Source organism: Delphinapterus leucas, chromosome 7, assembly GCF_059928025.1.
Source record: "Delphinapterus leucas isolate spDelLeu-1000000601 "Yukka" chromosome 7, BTC_Dleu_Yukka2, whole genome shotgun sequence".
Lineage (NCBI taxonomy): Eukaryota > Metazoa > Chordata > Mammalia > Artiodactyla > Monodontidae > Delphinapterus > Delphinapterus leucas.
In genome coordinates this window covers 52,415,983-52,435,206 of record NC_143135.1, presented here as the reverse complement: position 1 = coordinate 52,435,206, position 19,224 = coordinate 52,415,983, and the positions used below count along the sequence as shown (strand labels likewise).

Below are 19,224 nucleotides of genomic sequence, written 5' to 3'. Positions count from 1 at the left end.
AGGAAGGAACCTGGAGCTCACTTAATTCATCCCCTCCCTTTTGCAGATTGGGAGACTGAGGCTGGAGAGAGGCAGGCTGTGCTGGGTCGTGACCGCGGGGAAGTCCCAGTCTCTCCGTGGGCTTCAGTTTCTCCCTCTGGTGAATGAGAAGCAGACTCCCTCCTGCCAAGGGTTCAGGACTTTCCCATCTTTGTTGCCATGGCTCCTGGATCAGAATGCAGCAATTTTCCCAACTAGGTGAGGAGAATCATGGGTCTGCAGGCAGGTAGGTGTCTGCTGGAAACTCTACATTCCTCCCTGAAAGTGGCAGCCCTGTGCCCAGACAGGGCATGAGTGTGGGCATCAGATGGTTCAATCCTGACCCGGTAAGAAGATCTCTGAGACTCAGAGATGATGGGAAACCTCCTGGCAGGGCTGCACTAAACCCAGTCATCTCACTCATCTCACTCTGTATGTGCGTAGCTCTCCCAGGAGACTGTAAACTCCCTGGAGACCTAGCTGGGTGATCTGAGGCTGGTCACTTGCCGTCTCTGATCCTCAGGGCCTTTGTCTGTGAAATACCTTCCCAGGGCTGTCCTAAGGCTCAGGTGAGTTGATGGATTAGTGCTTACTAAGTCTGAGAGCTGAGCAGACATGAGCCATTATTATTAATATGGTGGCGATGGTAATGGCGATGACTCTTGTAATTCTAGAAGCAGAGGATGCGATAGAAGTAAATCAGAAGCCAGGTCATTCTGACCTCACTGACGACCCCATGTGACTCAATCACTGGGAAGGCCCTCTGCGGTGAGAGGGCACACAAGTTGTTAAGAGCTGTTGTTCTGTGGGTGCCGCAGGCTGTCCCCTCTCACAGGGTCCAGACTGGGCACTGGTTGGCCGGTGGCTCCCAACCCTGCCTCTGCCACCAACACACTGGCATTGGTCAGGTCCTATGTCCTGCCTGGTCCCCAGTTTCCTTATTATAAAGTGGTGGGGGTAGGTCTCATTCTGCTCTGCCCCCCCCACCCCCCACCCCCCACCCCCGTCTTTGGGGAAGGAACATGAGCTAATGGATGTACCACTGCTTTAGTAAAGTGTCAAGTGCAGGAGATGAGGGATTACGGTTATTAATGATTTGGCTCCTGGGAGAGAGGACACGGGGGAAGGGGGGCAGCGGAGGCCGGGAGTGGAGACCAAGGGGAGCAAGCATCTGCCCCTGGCTGCCAGGACCCCAACACCCTGCAGACTTTGTAACACTGCCCCCTGGGGGCCAGAGAGGAGGTCGGTGCCCCAGGCTCTTCCTTTAAGACTCCAGTCCAGGAGGAGGGGCCGGAAGGACGACTGTCAGAGGAGGCTGAAATGGACAGGCCAGAAGGAGCCCAGTGAGAGCAGTCACCGCCTGCTCCCCTCTCTCCCTCTCCTCCACACCAGTCTCTCAAGCCGGCCCGCTTCTTCCTATGCTGCTGTCACTGCCCTGGTCCTGGCCACCAGCAGCTCTGGTCCGGGCCGTGTCCCAGCCTCCTCCCCACCTCCGGTCTCCATTTTCCTGTGAGCCAGAGGGAACTTTCCAGCCCTTAAATCTAACCATGCCCCTCCCTTCTTCAAACCCTGCTCCCACCCCACTCCCCAGCGCCCTCAGGATAAACCCATCTCTCTCTGCCTGATATGGAGTGCCCCCCACCTCTCTGTCTTCTGCCAGATCAGAATCTCCACTTGCAAGTGAGAGGAAAAGGTACAAGAACAAACCTTTGGGGCAGGACTTCTACCAAGTCTTCTCCACTTGGTAGCTGTGTTCATTCTTTGCTTGTTTGTAGGGGTTTTTGGTGTGTATGTGAAATATCCAAAACGTGAAATTTACCATTTTAAGTATAAGGTTCAGTGGCATTAAGTACATTTGCATTGTTGTGGAACCATCACCACCATCCATCTCCAGAACTTCTTCATCTTCCCAAACCGAAACTTCATACCCATGTGTTATTTAATTCTTCATGCCTCTGTTTTCTCATCTGCAGGATGGGGCTAATGAGTGGATGTACTTTGCACAGTGCCTGGTAGGTAGTTAATAGGTACTCAACAAACATTACTACCATTTTGTTCTCTGGGGGAAAGCAAGTGTGGCAGGACTGCAGGGGTTATCTGTAGACATCCAGGGCCTTCACTGCCCGGGATTCATTTCTGTGACTTGGGCAGAGTTTATGACAGCTGCTGGGGAAGCACGCTTCATGCTTCACCTAGGAAGATGAGTCACCTCCTCACCTGATGGGGTTATGAGCCTGGAGATGGAGAAGGCAGGAAGCAGATTGAGCACGGGCAGCTGCTTCTTGACCAGGTTGGTCCTCCACAGATGCTCCAGTGACAACTGTACAGGCAAGGAGGGTTCTGACTGGTGGTAGGGCCCAGTCTGGGCCAGGGTGGGACACCCAACTTTTCTCTGTTCTAAGTCTCTCAGGAGGGGCTGGAACAGGCTAAGCTGTTTTCCTCAGGGCTGTTTATCTGGAGCATTGTCAGTTTACAGTTTGCTTGGTTCTCTCCTTTTCATGTTCCTCCCCAAGCACACCCACCCCCTCCACTCTGCACACATGTTTCCTAGATTCACTCACTCCAACTGTTCCTGGCACTCACGTGTAAAATTCTCTCACCATTGAAGTGGTGCTGTCCTTATTAAAATGCCTGTCCCCTCTTTTTTTCTGTTCTCTGAGTGGAACATAGGCGCGTCTTCCTCGGGGAGGGGAGAGACCAGGCCTGAGCTGTCCCATGTGGGGCAGGCCTGGTCTCTGACAAGGGCACGGGTGGATCTCTCCAGCAAGTGGGTTTCACGGTGGTGTCTGAATCAGAGGTGGGCCCAGACCGGGAGCCTAGAGGGCCACAGAATCTCCTCCCAAGGGTCCTTAGGTTGGGGACTCCTGTCTCTTGAGTGAGAAATATCAACTATCTTCTAGAAATAGCCACAAGGGAAGAAGGCAGTTCAGCATAAGCAAACCAATCCACCCTTTGGAGTCCCTAGGGCCTGAGCTCAGCAAACGATGAGCTACGTGACACTGGACAGTTACTTCATTTTTCTAAACCTCAGTGTCCTTGACTATAAAATGAATGCAATAATTATGACTGACATTCATTACAGGCCAAGCACTGTTCAAAGTACTTTACTTGTATCAGCTTAGTCAATGTTCCCAACTACCCACGATAACCTTACATGTCCTACCCCGCACAGGGTAATGTTGTGCAGTGAGTGGTCAGGTCTGAGATACACATGCAGTGATGCCACAGCTCCACAGGCCAGAGGCATGTGGTGAGACATGAACCGTCACTGCACTTCCCCGCACCTGAGGAAGCTTTCATAGCATTTCACGTGTACCTCTGACGTGACAGATACTACAGCCCCCTCACCTGAGGAGGCTGTGACAGCAGTGCACGTCTAACTAAGACCTGACTACAGGGCACAAGTCCCCTCACCTGACGAGGCTGTCACAGCAGTGCATGTGTACCTCAGACGTGACCGCTAACCACTCTTCCCCTCACCTGAGGGGGCTGTCACAGCAGTGCACATGTACCTCAGTTGTGACCAGTAGCACAAGCCCCTTCACCAGAGGAGGCTGTCTCAGCAGTACAGGGGTACCTCAGAGGTGACTGGTCACCACAGGTCCCCTCACCTGAGGAGGCAGTGACAGCAGTGCACTTGTACTTAAGACCTGACCGCTCACCATAAGTTCCCCCCTCAGAGGAGGCTGTGACAGCAGTGCAGATGTACCCCAGACGTGACCACTGACCACAAGTCCCCTACCTGAGGGGGCTGTGAAAGCAGTGCACGTTGAGCTCTGACGTGGCCGATACCATGGGCCCCCTCACCATAGGAGGCTGGCCCAGCAGTGCACAGGTACACCAGACATGACCAAAAGTCCCCTCACCTGGGGAGAAAACGGTGGCGCAGAGAGGTTAGGAGACTTGCCCAAGGTTACACAGCAGGTAAAAGGCAGACCAGTTTTTAACCTAGACTGTCTGGTCCCAGAGCTCATGTCCCTAACCTTGGCACTTAACTGTCCCAAAGGACTAATTTGAGGACTCAGTCATCAGTCCATCAGTCACTAAGCCGTGAGGTTTTATACAGAGTTGAGCTCTGAGTATAGCACCTTTGACTGGGTTCCCGAAAGAACATGGATGTGGTCAGGATAATATCCTAGTTCTCTACATGACCTTCGTCAGTGAGTATTAAACAGACTACTAATACCCCCAGGGAACTTTCCTCAGCCAGGTCCTCTGCTTCCAGACTTCCAGGATGAAAAACCTCAGAGGGGAAGACATCCAGGGGTAACTTCTCAGTGGCTATGGTGGTGATGTTATAAAAAACTTCTTCACACCACTTCACAGTTTGCAGAGAACTCTTACCTGGCGTGTCTCACTAAACCTTCATTCCAGCCAATATTGCTGGTACTATTACCCCGATTCACAAAGGGGAGACAAAGGCAGAGAGAAGTGACGTCATTGCCCAAATGGAGGAGCTGGGATTTGAACCCAAGTGTGTTTGGCCCCCAAAGCTGATGCCACACTGCCTCCTGGTGGCAGGAAGGATGGTGACAGTGATGAGCATGCTGGAGGCCCCCGTAGTGGTCCCTGATTCTGCACTCTCCTCCCCAGAGCTCCAGGAGCCTACTGCCCACACCGGGAGGCAGCCCAGTCTCTCTCTGGACGTATTTATAACTTCCCTTTCCTCCTTGGCACCTTCCTTTTCCAGCCTCTCGCATCTGTGGGAGCCTGACACCAGTGAAGGTGATGGGCAGCAGGAGTGAGACAGAGCGTCACTGACGACTTTCCAGGGCAGAGCGGCTTAGGCAGCTGGCCTGCACTCGGGTGGAATTTAGAGGGCCAGGCTGTCTTCTGTCCTGAGCTCAAAAATGTTCCTGAGATACACGGACTCCTCCTAGAGACATTTCTGGACCTCCCCACTTTCTCAGGTGGGTGAGACCTGGACCGGGAATGTTATGGGCCTCCCCACGGTCCCAGGAGAGAAGGACAGGGTTCTGTAACCTGGGTAGAAGACGCTTCTGACACCTGCTGGCACCCTTCACCTCTTCTCAACCTGCGCCGCACTAGCACAGAGCTTGCACTCAGTAAACAAACCCGCATTCTACAGAAGCAGAAACAGAGCCTCAGAGAGCTCCCAGCCAGGCTTGAACCCAAACTGGTCTGGCACCAGGATCTGAGCACATATCCACTATATGGCCTCTCAGACCCATTCGATGGAGAAAAAACTCCCCTACAATCTCAGTCTCTTCACGAAATGCTCCCGCCACTCTTGTCTTAAGTGAAATTTGCCCCCCTACCCCTGCACCACTAAATCTGCAATCTTGCCTTTCTCTCTCTTTTAAACCTCCTTCTCTCCTACTAGTAGTCCAGACCCTGGGCTCAGAAGATCCACTTCTCCTCCTCTTTTTAAAAATTATTATTATTATTATTATTTTTTTGTGGTACGCGGGCCTCTCACTGTTGTGGCCTCTCCCGTTGCGGAGCACAGACTCCAGATGTGCAGGCTCAGCGGCCATGGCTCACGGGCCCAGCCGCTTTGCGACATGTGGGATCTTCCCGGACCGGGGCACGAACCCGTGTCCCCTGCATCGGCAGGCGGACTCTCAACCACTGCGCCACCAGGGAAGCCCGCTTCTCCTCCTCTTTGACCATTCCTTCCTCCTCTCCCTCTCTGCTGGCTAACTCCTACCAACAAATGGTGGGACATCTGCTCAAATATTTCCAATTTAAAAATATAACAAAATCCTCCCTGATCCCTCATTGCCCTCCAACCGTCCACATCTCTTCACAGCCACACATCTTGAAAATGTTATCCACTCTCTCTACTTACCCCCCAAATGTCCACACCACCAAACTTCCACTCCCATCGTTCCACTGGACCTGTTCACCCTGGGGTCCCCATTGACCTCCTCCTTGCTGGATCTCCTGGACACTCTTCACTTCTCATCCTTCCTGTCCCACCAGCAGCTTTTACTGCTGCTGGCCACATGTGCCCTTTACAGAGCCTCTGTGATATCATACTCTCCTGGCTTTGCTTCATTCCCTCTGGCCATTTTTTTCCCAGCATCTTTTGCAGATGTTTCTTGTTCTGCCTCTGTCTCATGCTGGTTTCCTCCAAGGTTCTGTCTTCACTCTACACTCTCTCCCTAGCTCCATAAAGCATAGCCCTCCCAAGTCTTTGTCAGAAACTCAGCTCTCTCTCTTGAGCTCCAGACTTAAACCCTCCAATACCTGCTGGACATCCCCACTTGGGTATCCTATGGGTCCTTCTAATGCAACATGTCCAAAACCAAACCCATCATCTCCCTCAAAAATCTTCTCACCTACACTGCCCATTGCCCACCGCCATGTTCTGCAGCTCAGCCAACACCACTGCCGTCTGCCTCATCGCCCAAGCCAGAATGCCGAGCGTCATCTCGCACTCTTCCATATGCAGTTATCGAATTCTGACAACGCTGCCTCTTGGAGATCTATCTGATTCTTGATAGTTAAGAAGCATAGGCCTTGAAGACAGTTGGATAATAAAATCGAGGGTAATAAAAACCACTGATCAGAAGAACTGAAACCGAGTATGTAACCACCAGGGCACAGTCATTGGTACAAGTAAGCACTCACTAAAGGGAAGCAGCTTCTGTCATCATTATCATTGCTCCTTCTCCCTCTTTCTCTCCTCACCACCCATCTCCCTGGTTGGCCTCCCTGCCTCTAGCCTCTCCCGCTTGAATCCCTTCTCCACGTGGCAGTGGGTGGGATCTTCCGGAAACAAGCATCTGTTAACCCCCTGCCTGAAGGCCACCCCTGATTCTCCAGTGTCCTCGTGCTGGCTTCGTATTCCTTGGCCTGGAATTCGAGACCCTTCTGGTTCTGGCCCCTACCGACCTCATCTTTTGAGACTCCCAGTCTCTCCCTCTATACTGCATCCCAAACACACTTCTATCTGCCCCTCTAACACATCTACTTTTCCACCCTTTCCTCACTTTGTCCCTGCCTTCTTGGCCTGGAGAGCTCTCCTCATCTGCTTCTAATTCACAACCCACCTGAAAGTTGTCTTCCATCATGCAAACCTACTTTGTTCCCTCCTCTGAGCCCTTCAACTCTATAGTAGTATGGATCACACTGGATATGATTGGTGGTCAATTTTTTCCATAGGCTACCCCCACTGGACTCTGTCAGTTCACTGTGTTCAGGCACCCAGCACGAAGCCAGCTTCATTCAATGTGGAATGAATGATGAACCTCAGTTCTCCTAATCTTTATTTTTTTTAAAATTCATTTATTATTTTATATTTATTTTTGGTTGCATTGGGTCTTCATTGCTGTGCGCAGGCTTTCTCTAGTTGTGGCGAGCAGGGGCGACTCTTCGTTGCGGTTCGCGGGCTTCTCATTGTAGTGGCTTCTCTTGTTGCGGAGCATGGGCTCTAGGCACGTGGGCTTCAGTAGTTGTGGCACACAGGCTCAGTAGTTGTGGCACAAGGGCTTAGTTGCTCTGCGGCATGTGGGATCCTCCTGGACCAGGGCTCGAATCCATGTCCCCTGCATTGGCAGGCGGATTCTTAACCATTGCGCCACCAGGGAAGTCCCCTCCTAATCTTTAAAGTGGACGGCATAGGCAGTCAGCCTGGTTAATCCAGAGGAGAGCAAGAGCCCTGGGAGCTGGAGGAAGATAAGTCACGGAAGGCTCCCTGGAGGAGGTTGGACTTGGAGTTATAAGGCATCTAAGAAACAGTGAGAGTAAGAGAGGGCAAGCGAGTGAGAGGGAGTGAAGATTTGTGAACCTGAGTGGCTCTCTGCTCTGTCACACTTGTTCCTCTAGCTTCAAAACACTTGAAGTGTCCCCACACCCCCATCCCCTGGCCAACAGCACAGCACTTTACAGTTATATAGAGATTTTTCACAACCTTTGTCTCATTTGTGTGGTTGGTTGGCTCAGAGGCTAGCCTGAGAGTTAGCAAATCTGAGACCTCCATCCTGCCTTGTCCTTGGCCTGCTGTGTGACCTGGGCAATTCCTTTCACCTCTGAGCCTTGGTTTCCTCACCTGTCACGTGGGGCTGTGAACTGTTGCTCAATAGGTGGGAAAACCTCCATAGACCACAGAGTTCTGTGCCCCAGTGAAGACTATTAATCTTGTTGTTCTAATATCAGCCAAGCCCAGTGGTAGCTGCTAGCCAGCCACTTGGGAGTCCTCAGAAAAGCATTACACAGGGCCCTGTTAGAAAGGGACCTCAGGGGAAAGGACCCAGCAGGTTAGGGACAGGAGGGCCTGGGGGTTTAATGGAACCAGTCTCAGCCCCAACCTGTCCTCCCCACTGAGGCAGCGCTGGCTTGGGGAGAAGAAGGGGCAGCTGGAGTGGCCTGGGTCGCAGGTGAGCTGAGCTCCCCCTTATGTAGGCATGAAGGCTGCAAAGGAAGTTCCCAGAGCCCGTCAGAGCCCAAGGAGGGACAGGGTTCTGGAAGGGCACAGTTTAAGGGGACAGGCAATTAGGGACCGTCACCCCACTATGAGAGGGGCCCTACGAGAAGGGAGATGGGCTAAAATCTTTCTGCCCCAACTTACAGCATTGCAGGCTGGCTGCTGACTCACTAACTGTGTGGCTTTGGCCAGGCATAGCCCCTCTCTGAGCCTCTTCCTCCACATCAGCCACAATAGGGGAGCAAGACCAGAAGCCTTCCACAGGGTGAAGTGTGTGATTCCGCAGGAGTGCTGGAGGGAAAGCCCTGAGGTCGTCAGGACAGCTCTGTGGAAACACGAAGAAGCCAGGCGCTGGGCCACACTGAGATCCTGGTTTTATAGGAAAGGAGTCAGGCTCAGTCTCCAGCCCCAAGGAATCCTCAGGCTGGTGAGGGATACAAGAATGATGTGGGCTGCCAGACAGGGAAGCTTCAGCGCAGCTCCCGTGGTGGACCCTTGGGAGACCTGGCAGGGAGCCCGGAGTCTGACTTCCAGCTCCTTGTGTGACCTTGACTGAGCAAGTCACTCCCTTCTCTGAGTTATTTTATTTGAAAAATGGGAGGAGGGCTGTGGGGATTGGACTACGTTGCTTGCTTTTCAGGACACTTCTGGCTCTGATGTTCTGGGATTGCCCCGCAGACCTTGCAAAACCTGCTTACATGGGCCCAGCCAGTGGAGGGGACAGCATCTCAGAATTGCAGCAGCTTCCCCGGAAATGTGCATTCTGTCAATTTAGATGTTAAAAGAAAAGAGAAGAAAAATCCCTGCTGACTAGTCCATTATGGGGAAAAGTTCAGTTTAACTCAGGTTAACCCTTTCATTAATTAATTCATTTATTAAAAAAATATTTGTTGAGGGTTTATTATGAGCCAGGTACCAGGTGCCTGGTGCCTGTGCTCTAGAGCCCGTGAGCCACAACTACTGAAACTGTAGTTGTAAGGTTTTTTGTTTTTTGATTTTTGCCACTCTCTCACTTTGTCCCAGCTTACCCTTCCCCCTCCCTGTGTCCTCAAGTCCATTCTTTATGTCTACATCTTTATTCCTGTTCTGCCCCTAGGTTCTTCATGACCATTTTTTGTTTTTTTTTTAGATTCCATATATATGTGTTAGCATACGGTATTTGTTTTCCTTTTTCTGACTTACTTCACTCTGTATGACAGACTCTAGGTCCATCCACCTCACTACAAATAATTCAATTTTGTTTCTTTTTATGGCTGAGTAGTATTCCATTGTGTATATGTGCCACAACTACCAGGCACCAGGTATACAACCGCTCTGCTCAGGACACGGGACCTGATTGTCATGACTTTTTTCCATGCCGATATGCCCAGTCCACCTCTTCCTTAAGTCATTTCTTGAAAAGAGCATTTTTTTTCTAGCCTTGTAGTGCCTCTATTTAGTAACCAGACCACCTGAAACTGTTTGAAAACGCCCTCAGAACCAAACAGAAATCCGTAACTGTCTCTGACATCAGCCTAAGAAATGGAGAGAGGAAAGTAAAACTTTTGGCCTATTTTTTCCCCAGGTGGAAACAAGAGCTTCCAAATCCTCCAGGTGGCCTGGCTTGGTGGAAAGAGTCCAAGACCAGAGCCCGAGGCCTGGTTTCCAGGACCAAGTCTGGTACAGACCAGCTGTTGACCCGGGGGCAGCTGCCCATCCCCACCCCGGCCTGACTTGTCTTTTTTTTTTTTTTTTTTTTGGCCTCCCAGCTTTTGGGATCTTAGTTCCTCAACCAGGGATTGAACCTGCGCCCCGTGAAATGGAAGCTCAGAGTCCTAACCACTGGACCACCAGGGAATTTCCCGGCCTGACTTTGCATCTGTGAAAGAAAGGGTCAGGGACTCAACTATCTGTAGGCCATTTCCACGCTTACGTATTCTGTGGCGTGAGAAGGGTTTGTTAGAAGAGGGAGAAGCTGGAGGTGGTCCTGGAAAACCAAGTGGATCTGCTCCAGGGGTCCCTGGGGCAGGGAGGCAGTGATCTGAATATCAACATAACCTGGCCCTGGATCACTTAGTCAAGGTGAAAGTCGAGTCAACACTTCCCTCGGCTCAGTTCTGGGGGTTGGAGTCTCACTTCGGGGGCCTTGGGCTGCCATGCACGCACAGTAACCTTCTTCAACAGCCTCCTGGGAGCGGGGTTACTCTCCGAAGAGTGCTTGGTCTTCTCTCCTGACACTGGTTCTGAGACTTTTCAGTTCTCTGTGATGCCCTCTGAACTGGGGCCCAGAGCAGTGGGCATGAAGTGGCTTAACAGTGACACCTGCTGAGCTGCAGCAGCCAGGAGGGGGAAGACCATGGAGTGACCCAGGAAGTGCCCTGGAGTTTGTTTTTTCCCACCAGGGGGAGAATCTATCTTCCACTTGGATTCCTTTCGGGAAATGACTCCTTCTACCAAAGGCATATACAATGCCTCTGCCCTTGCAAGGTGACTGACATCTCAGTTTGCCGGGGACTAAGGGATTTCCTGGGACATGGGACTTGCAGTGCTAAAACCAGGCAGTTCTGGGCAAATCAGGATGATTGGTCTCTGGATATGACAAATAGACAGGATACAAGGACCCAGGTTAGACTGAGACAGAGTCCCAGCAGCAGCTGCACAGAAAGGGGAGCTGTTCCTGGCTGAAGCTGACTGTATTCTGTAGCGGCCCTTGGGGGAAGCAGCTCTTCCTATCAATAAGATATCATAGAAAAGGAATCCTCCACAATCTGATTGATGTAGTTCATTTATGTTACTTTTTTTTTAAAAAAGAACAAATGGATCTAGGGTCAGAAGTTTGCTTAAGGGTTTTTAATCTAGCTCCTATCTAAATATTAAACCTCCTGTGCACCATTTCAGCTCAAAAGACCCCAGCTTTGCATACCTCTAGTTATAAGGAATTCACTCATTCTCAAGCCAGCCTTTTGCCTTATGGGATAGTTCTAATTGTAAGAAACTTATTCCATATGTGGGGCTCTCTGGGTCCCTGGAGCTGCTAATACTGGCCCCAGTTCTTTGTAAGTGTTGTACCTGTCCCTTGACAGCCCTTCAGGTGTTTATGTTCACCCCTCTTGCCCACCAGACAGGACCAGCTTTGTAACCATTGCTCATTCGACAACTCACTATCCTGAGCATCTTAGTTGTGCAATGAAATTCCAGGCACAGAGAACCAGTTAGGATTGAGATCCATGGTTGGAAACAAAAAGATGCATGTTCTAGTTAATGTTTCCCTGGTTGTTCTGGTTTCCAGATACGTACTGATGTTTCCAGTGTCTGTCTGCAAATAACCAGCCCTGACCCACTATGGAAGCCACCTGTAATGGATCAAAGGACTCCTCACCTGTGTTCTACCTGGTGGGCATCCCCTCTCTGCTTGAATCCCTCTTCCTCCTTGTCTTCTTGATTTTCCTCTTAATCTCTCTGCTTACTCTGGTGGGAAATGAGCTGATCCTGGTGTCTGTGGTGGCAGAGCCCAGCCTACACAAGCCCATGTACTTCTTCCTGATCAACCTCTCAGCCCTGGACATCCTCTTCACCACATCCACTGTCCTAAAGATGCTATCTCTCCTCTTCCTCGGGGACCACTACCTCAGATTCTCTGCCTGCTTCCTGCAGATGTACCTATTCCATGGCCTTAACTGCTCTGAAGCCTTCATCCTGGTGGTCATGGCCTATGACCACTATGTGGCTATCTGCCGCCCACTGCACTACCTTGTCCTCATGACCCCACAGACCAATGCTGCACTGGCAGCCAGTGCCTGGCTCACTGCCCTCCTTCTGCCCATCCCAGCAGCGCTGCAGACCTTCCACATGGCTTTTAACAACACTGTTCACATCTACCACTGCTTCTGTGACCACTTGGTTGCGGTCCAGGCCTCCTGCTCTGACACCACGCCCCAGACCTCCATGGGCTTCTGCATCGCCGTGGTGGTGTCCTTCCTGCCTCTTCTCCTGGTGCTTGTTTCCTATGCCCACATCCTGGCCTCAGTGCTTCGCATCAGCTCCCGAGAAGGACGCTCAAAAGCCTTCTCCACCTGCAGCTCCCACCTCCTGGTTGGCACCTACTACTCCTTCATTGCCATAGCCTACGTGGCCTACAGGGCTGACCTATCCCTTGACTTCCACATCATGGGCAACGTGGTGCATGCTATTCTCGCACCTGTCCTCAACGCTCTCATCTACACGCTGAGGAACAAGGATGTCAAAGCAGCCATCACCAAAATGGCATGTCCCCAGGGCCCAGGGAATTCTGGGACCCTTGATCCTTAGATGCAAATAATTCAGCTCCCTGGACACCAGTGACAGCGCCCAGCACAGAATAAACACAATAAATATTTTTAAATGAATTAAAGCAACCCAAATTGACTTCATTCAGTTGAGCAGACAGCTAAAACCCGGTCCTCAAATACTGGATCAAGAGGTCTTCCCACTGGTGCTATAGAATGATTGGTTTTCACAGTTTTCATCAGTCATTAATGTGATGAATAAAATTTGATCATCCAATCATTTATATTTAAAGTCTTTACTAGGACTGCTAGAGACAGAAATAAGTCAGACGTAGTTGCTGCCCTCAAGGTAACCATAGTTTAACTGGGGAGTCAGACCCAGAGAAATAATATAAGGTGCTAGGACAAAGAGAAGCAAAGGGGGCTGTGGGAGCCACGAAGTTAGCATTTGATTGAATGTTAAAATTTTCTCCTGTAAATTTTTATATTTTTGGCATTGGTATCACTTGTTTGTTAGCAAATACTCATGTATCAGCAATATAGATGGGTGGGAGGCTGGAAATGATTGCATAAGAAAACCACTAGCTGCTCCAATCGGGAGCGGTAATAAGGTCCATGTTCCCATCCAATGGGATGGATCCATTTTCAGCTTGGATGCCCATTAAAAAGTGATGCTTCCTGCCAAGAACCAGTGGGTGGAAGTTAGAGTGGTTCCGCCCACCATTACCCACAGTGACCTATTTGGGGGAATTTGTACTTGCAGTCCTGACAGTTCTGGCCTCTGTGGATTAAGCAGTCCGGATTCACCAGGAGACACAGTAAATCTCACTAAATTTAAAGCTACAGCTTCTGCCTGGTCATTTTAAGCCCACTGGGCAAGCAGATCAGCAGTCAGAAAAAGGAGTTACCATATTTAGAAGGGCAATTGACCGTGATCTTCAGGAGGAAGTAAAGCCACTCTTACATAATGGGGGCTGGGAGGTCAGCATTCAGGCAAGTGAGCATTTCTGGTTTCTGGCTTTAACTCTTAGTGGACAATTAAAGCAACTATAGCTTGATGAGGCAGAGTAACCAGGGGCTCAGAACTGTCAGGGATGAGGGTCTGGGTCATGCTAGGAGGGAATCCATCTAGACCCACTGAAGGGAAAGGGGAAGGGAATCTAGAATGGGTGGCAGAGGAGAGGGATGATGAAGTGTCACTTGCAGCCTTGGGACTGACTGCAGCAGCGAGGGCAGTCGTTAATCCAACTAACCCTTCTCTTATAAATTTCCCTTGAAACTGTGACTAATCAGAATCCTGGAAACCCTATGTCCAAATGGAGTGAACTTGTGAAAAGTGAATGAATCAGAGAGGTTCAAGGGATAGACTATAGTAGACACAGTTAGTGGTCTTCCCTCTGGCAGCTGAGTGCTGACTGCTAATAACTCACACACGTATGCCCTAAGATAGAGGCATAATGGCCCTGACCCTTGTTGCTTTCCTTCTGGGGGGAGAGGGAGCAAGAGAGTAACTTTATAAGCAGAAAAAACCAACTACTGGGTACTAAGCAGTCTAAGCTTAGATGCCAGCTGTTGACAGTAGTACCTGGTGAAGCCAGCTGTTTGGCATCTAGAGACTCTGAGAGCCCATGAAAGTTGTATCTTCTCCTGCAGGAGATGAACATCACTAGTCCCCTGGGAAATAGAATATATGCAGGCAGCCTCTCCTCTGGCTGTTGCTAGATAATACAAACCAAACCCCTGGAGTCATTTTCAAAAAATCATGTTTCACTATGTCCTAAACCCTCTCAAAAACTCTATGAGATGGTAAGATTGTTATGTTCCATTTTACAGATGGAGAAACTCAGACTCAGAGAGGTTAAGTAACATGCCTAAGGTGACATAGCTAAAATATATTAGAACTGGTATTCATACCCAGGACTTGTCTCTTCAGACCCTATGCCCTTACCCATATGCAGAGCACAGGCCTGGGAATGAAGCTCTGGGTCTGCCTTGCAGCTCTGATACTAAACACTAGTATAAGCATCAGTAAGTCATTTCACTTCTCTGGACATCAGTTTCCTCTTCTTGGGCTGCCTGTCTCCCCTGACTGTTCTGAGGACCAGATGGAATAATGTCAATAAAAGCTGCCCCATTGGTTGTAAAGTTCTGGAACCCATGAGGGCCCTTAACAATGTTGTTCCCATTATCAGCAAATCCCAGAGGCAAGTCCCCTCCCAACATGTGCTCTAGGAGGGACCAAGAAGTTGATCCTGGGTGACTGGGGGGTGGAGGCTCAGTGCCTCAAAGGAGCCCCAAAGAGAGAGGACCCCCACAGGCCTGACTGAAAGGAGCGGTTAAGGGGTTAATGAGACACAGCCCAGCACCTACCTGACACTTCTCTGCCTGGCCGGGTTGGAAGACACAAAGGAGACACCACAAGAGGCACCAAGGTAGACAGGGCTTGGAAGGTGAGTGAGCTGGGGGTGAAGTGCCAAAGCTCAGCAAAGACCAGAGTGGGGAGACAGGGCAAGGATTTGGGGGGAAGGTAGAACCAGGACCAGGGGTCAGGAAGACTGGTTGGGTGTGCACAAGAGGCAGACGTCCAGGATCCAGGTTGGCTGTGTGTATGTGGGGCTGCTGGACCTTGGACCACATATCCTGGCAGGTCTGTGTGCTCAGAGGTGGATTCATGTCATCTTGGCCAAAGCCTTCCCATGGGAAAGCAAGGTTAATGGTGGCAGAAACATTGGAAACACTAGCACACTTCGAGTTCCTACCTGTTCCAGGCTCTTGTGTAGCATTGTTTAAGCATTCTCTCTGCAAGGACTCACAACAACCCCAGGGGGTCACAGATGAAGGAAATGAGTCCAGAAGGAAATGAGCTGCAGGTAGGAGCTGGGATTGGAACCCAGTCCTTTCTGACTCATAGTTGCACACACTGGACCACTAAGGTCCACAGGACATGATGGAGGTAAAGCCCCTGGCTGGCAGCAGGTACTCACTAGGTGGAAAAGCCCTCGCCCTCTCCTTCTGGGGCATGGACCATGTGACATGTGCTCTGCCAGACCCAGAGGGGACACAGAAATCAGTTCATTGGGTTGGAAACCCCTCAGAGAACTTTTCCTCCAAACACTTCACTGCACAGGTGAGAAAACCAAGTGTTTTCTCATGGAGGGAACTAAAATTGAGAAGGCATATTGAGATCGAAAAATGAGGCAGGCAGCTCCATGTAATCAATGGATCAGTTTATTATAGGGTAACTTACTCACAGAGTGGGATTGGGATCAGGTGGATGACGATCAGGAAGCATTCGCATCTGCACTACACACCACAGAGGGGCCACTGGGACAATTTTATAGTTAACCTAGTGTATAGGGGTAAGTGCTTGGAGATAGGATGTGCATTCCTAAGTCAAGATTTATGAATGGGTGACCAGTCTCATGGGCACCAGGAATATATCAGAGAACATTTTCAGCATTGTTTGGGGACTAACAGCATAGAGGCCACATGGTCCTAATGAGTATTAAACAATATCTATTAACTACAAAGCCTTTGATGACACCACACAGTACAATCCTGATTAGGGTCAGGAGACACTGAAAAGGGCCAAGATGGCATCAGTTATGCTAACAGCCATACACCAAAGTCACAGGAAGTAAGCGAGTGGCAGAGCTGCAGGAGCCAGGACTTCTGGTTGCCAGGCAAGATTCTTTTACAGCAGACTGGCTCCAGAATGACCTTTGCTCTCACCCCCCTCCAGCCATGGCCTTGAACAAAGGCCTGTCCTTCTCCAACCCTCAATTTCTCATATGTTGAAAGGCGTAACCACCCCCTGGCAGGGTTGGATGACAGGAGGAGATGATATACATCAAATGCAGCATCACGGATCAGAACCAAGATGGCGAAGTAGAAGGACGTGCTCTCACTCCCTCTAGAGAGAACACCAGAATCACCACTAGCTGCTAGACAATCATTGACAGGAAGACACTGGAACTCACCAAAAACGATACCCCACATCCAAAGACAAAGGAGAAGCCACAATGAGATGGTAGGAGGGGCGCAATCACAGTAAAATCAAATCCCATAACTGCTGGGTGGGTGACTCACAGACTGGAGAACACTTATACCACAGAAGTCCACCCACTGGAGTGAAGGTTCTGAGACCCCTGTCAGGCTTCCCAACCTGGGGGTCTGGCAAAGGGAGGACGAATTCCTAGAGAATCAGACTTTGAAGCCTAGTGGGATTTGATTGCAAGACTTCGAAAGAACAGGGGGAAACAGAGACTCCACTCTTGGAGGGCACACACAAAGTAGTGTGCACGTCGGGACTCAGGGGAAGGAGCAGTGACTCCAGGGGAGAATGAACCAGACCTACCTGCTAGTGTTGGAGGGTCTCCTGCAGAGGCGAGGGTGGCTGTGGCTCACCATGGGGACAAGGACACTGGCAGCAGAAGTTCTGGGAAGTACTCCTTGGGTAAGCCCTCTCAGAGTCTGTCACTAGCCCCACCAAAGAGCCCAGGTAGGTTCCAGTGTTGGGTTGCCTCAGGCCAAACAACCAACAGGGAGGGTATCCAGCCCCACCCATCAGCAGGCAAACGGATTAAAGTTTTACTGAGCTCTGCCCACCAGAGCAACAGTCAGCTCTACCCACCACCAGTCCCTCCCATCAGGAAATTTGCACAAGCCTCTTAGATAGCCTTATCCACCAGAGGGCAGAGAGCAGAAGAAAGAAGAACTACAATCCTGCAGCCTGTGGAACAAAAACCACATTCACAGAAAGATAGACAAGATGAAAGGCAGAGGGCTACGTACCAGATGAAGGAACAAGATAAAACCCCAGAAAAAAAACTAAATGAAGTGGAGATAGGCAACCTTCCAGAAAAAGAATTCAGAATAATGATAGTGAAGATGATCTAGGACCTCGGAAAAAGAATGGAGGCAAAGATCGAGAAGGTGCAAGAAATGTTTAACAAAGACTTAGAAGAATTAAAGAACAAACAAACAGAGATGAAGAATACAATAACTGAAATGAAAACTACACTAGAAGGAATCAATAGCAGAATAACTGAGGCAGAAGAACGGATAAGTGACCTGGAAGACAGAATGGTGGAATTCACTGCTGCGGAACAGAATAAAGAAAAAAGAATGAAAAGAAATGAAGGCAGCCTAAGAGACCTCTGGGACAACATTAAACGCAACAACATTCGCATTATAGGGGTCCCAGAAGGAGAAGAGAGAGAGAAAGGACCCGAGAAAATATTTGAAGAGATTATAATTGAAAACTTCCCTAACATGGGAAAGGAAATAGCCACCCAAGTCCAGGAAGTGCAGAGAGTCCCATACAGGATAAACCCAAGGAGAAACACACCGAGACACATAGTAATCAAACTGGAAAAAATTAAAGACAAAGAAAAATTATTGAAAGCAGCAAGGGAAAAATGACAAATAACATACAAGGGAACTCCCATAAGGTTAACAGCTGATTTCTCAGCAGAAACTCTACAAGCCAGAAGGGAGTGGCATGATATACTTAAAGTGATGAAAGGGAAGAACCTACAACCAAGATTACTCTACCCAGCAAGGATCTCATTCAGATTCGATGGAGAAGTCAAAAGCTTCACAGACAAGCAAAAGCTAAGAGAATTCAGCACCACAAAACCAGCTCTACAACAAAAGCTAAAGGAACTTCTCTAAGTGGGAAACACAAGAGAAGAAAATGACCTACAAAAACAAACACAAAACAATTAAGAAAATGGTCATAGGAACATACATATTGATAATTACCTTTAACATGAATGGATTAAATGCTCCAACCAAAAGACACAGGCTTGTTGAATGGATACAAAAATAAGACCTATATATATGCTGTCTACAAGAGACCCACTTCAGATCTAGGGACACATACAGACTGAAAGTGAGGGTGTGGAAAAAGATATTCCATGCAAATGGAAATCAAAAGAAAGCTGGAGTAGCAATACTCATATCAGATAAAATAGACTTTAAAATAAAAAATGTTACAAGAGACAAGGAAGGACACTACATAATGATCAAGGGATCAATCCAAGAAGAAGATATAACGATTATAAATATATATGCACCCAACATAGGAGCACCTCAATACATAAGGCAACTGCTAACAGCTCTAAAAGAAGAAATCGACCATAACACAATAATAGTGGGGGCTTTAACACCTCACTTACACCAAATGGACAGATCATCCAAAATGAAAATAAATAAGGAAACAGAAGCTTTAAATGACACAATATACCAGATAGATTTAACTGATATGTATAGTACATTCCATCCAAAAACAGCAGATTATACTTTCTTCTCAAGTGCACACGGATCATTCTCCAGGATAGGTCAAATATTGGGTCACAAATCAAGCCTCAGTAAATTTAAGAAAATTGAAATCATATCAAGCATCTTTTCTGACGACAACGCTATGAGATTAGAAATGAATTACAGGGGAAAAAACGTAAAAAACGCAAACACATGGAGGCTAAACAATACGTTACTAAAAAACCAAGAGATCATTGAAGAAATCAAAGAGGAAACCAAAAAATACCTAGAGACAGGGCTTCCCTG

General features: G+C 49.2%; 2 protein-coding genes across 3 annotated transcripts in view; one reads left to right on the top strand and one right to left on the bottom strand.

Moving 5' to 3' along the window:
* SLCO2B1 (solute carrier organic anion transporter family member 2B1) overlaps positions 1-17,447 on the bottom strand; it is a 72,632-nt gene extending 55,185 nt beyond the window's left edge. Inside the window, exon 1 of one of the 2 annotated variants that reach the window (XM_089915312.1) lies at positions 17,012-17,447. The gene's annotated coding sequence lies outside the window, so the exon portion shown is untranslated. The remainder of the gene's footprint in view (positions 1-17,011) is intronic. The other variant, XM_089915314.1, reaches the window with a different exon arrangement.
* On the top strand, positions 11,710-12,711 carry LOC111171226 (olfactory receptor 2AT4-like). The gene has a single exon (XM_022566852.3). The coding sequence runs from the start codon at positions 11,732-11,734 to the stop codon at positions 12,695-12,697; it is 966 nt and encodes a 321-aa protein (XP_022422560.2). The 5' UTR covers positions 11,710-11,731; the 3' UTR covers positions 12,698-12,711.
* Positions 17,448-19,224: the final 1,777 nt, after the last annotated feature.

Bases quoted from the DNA above. Each gene is read 5' to 3' on its own strand.
- LOC111171226 (XM_022566852.3), top strand. From the start codon at position 11,732: ATGGAAGCCACCTGTAATGGATCAAAGGACTCCTCACCTGTGTTCTAC.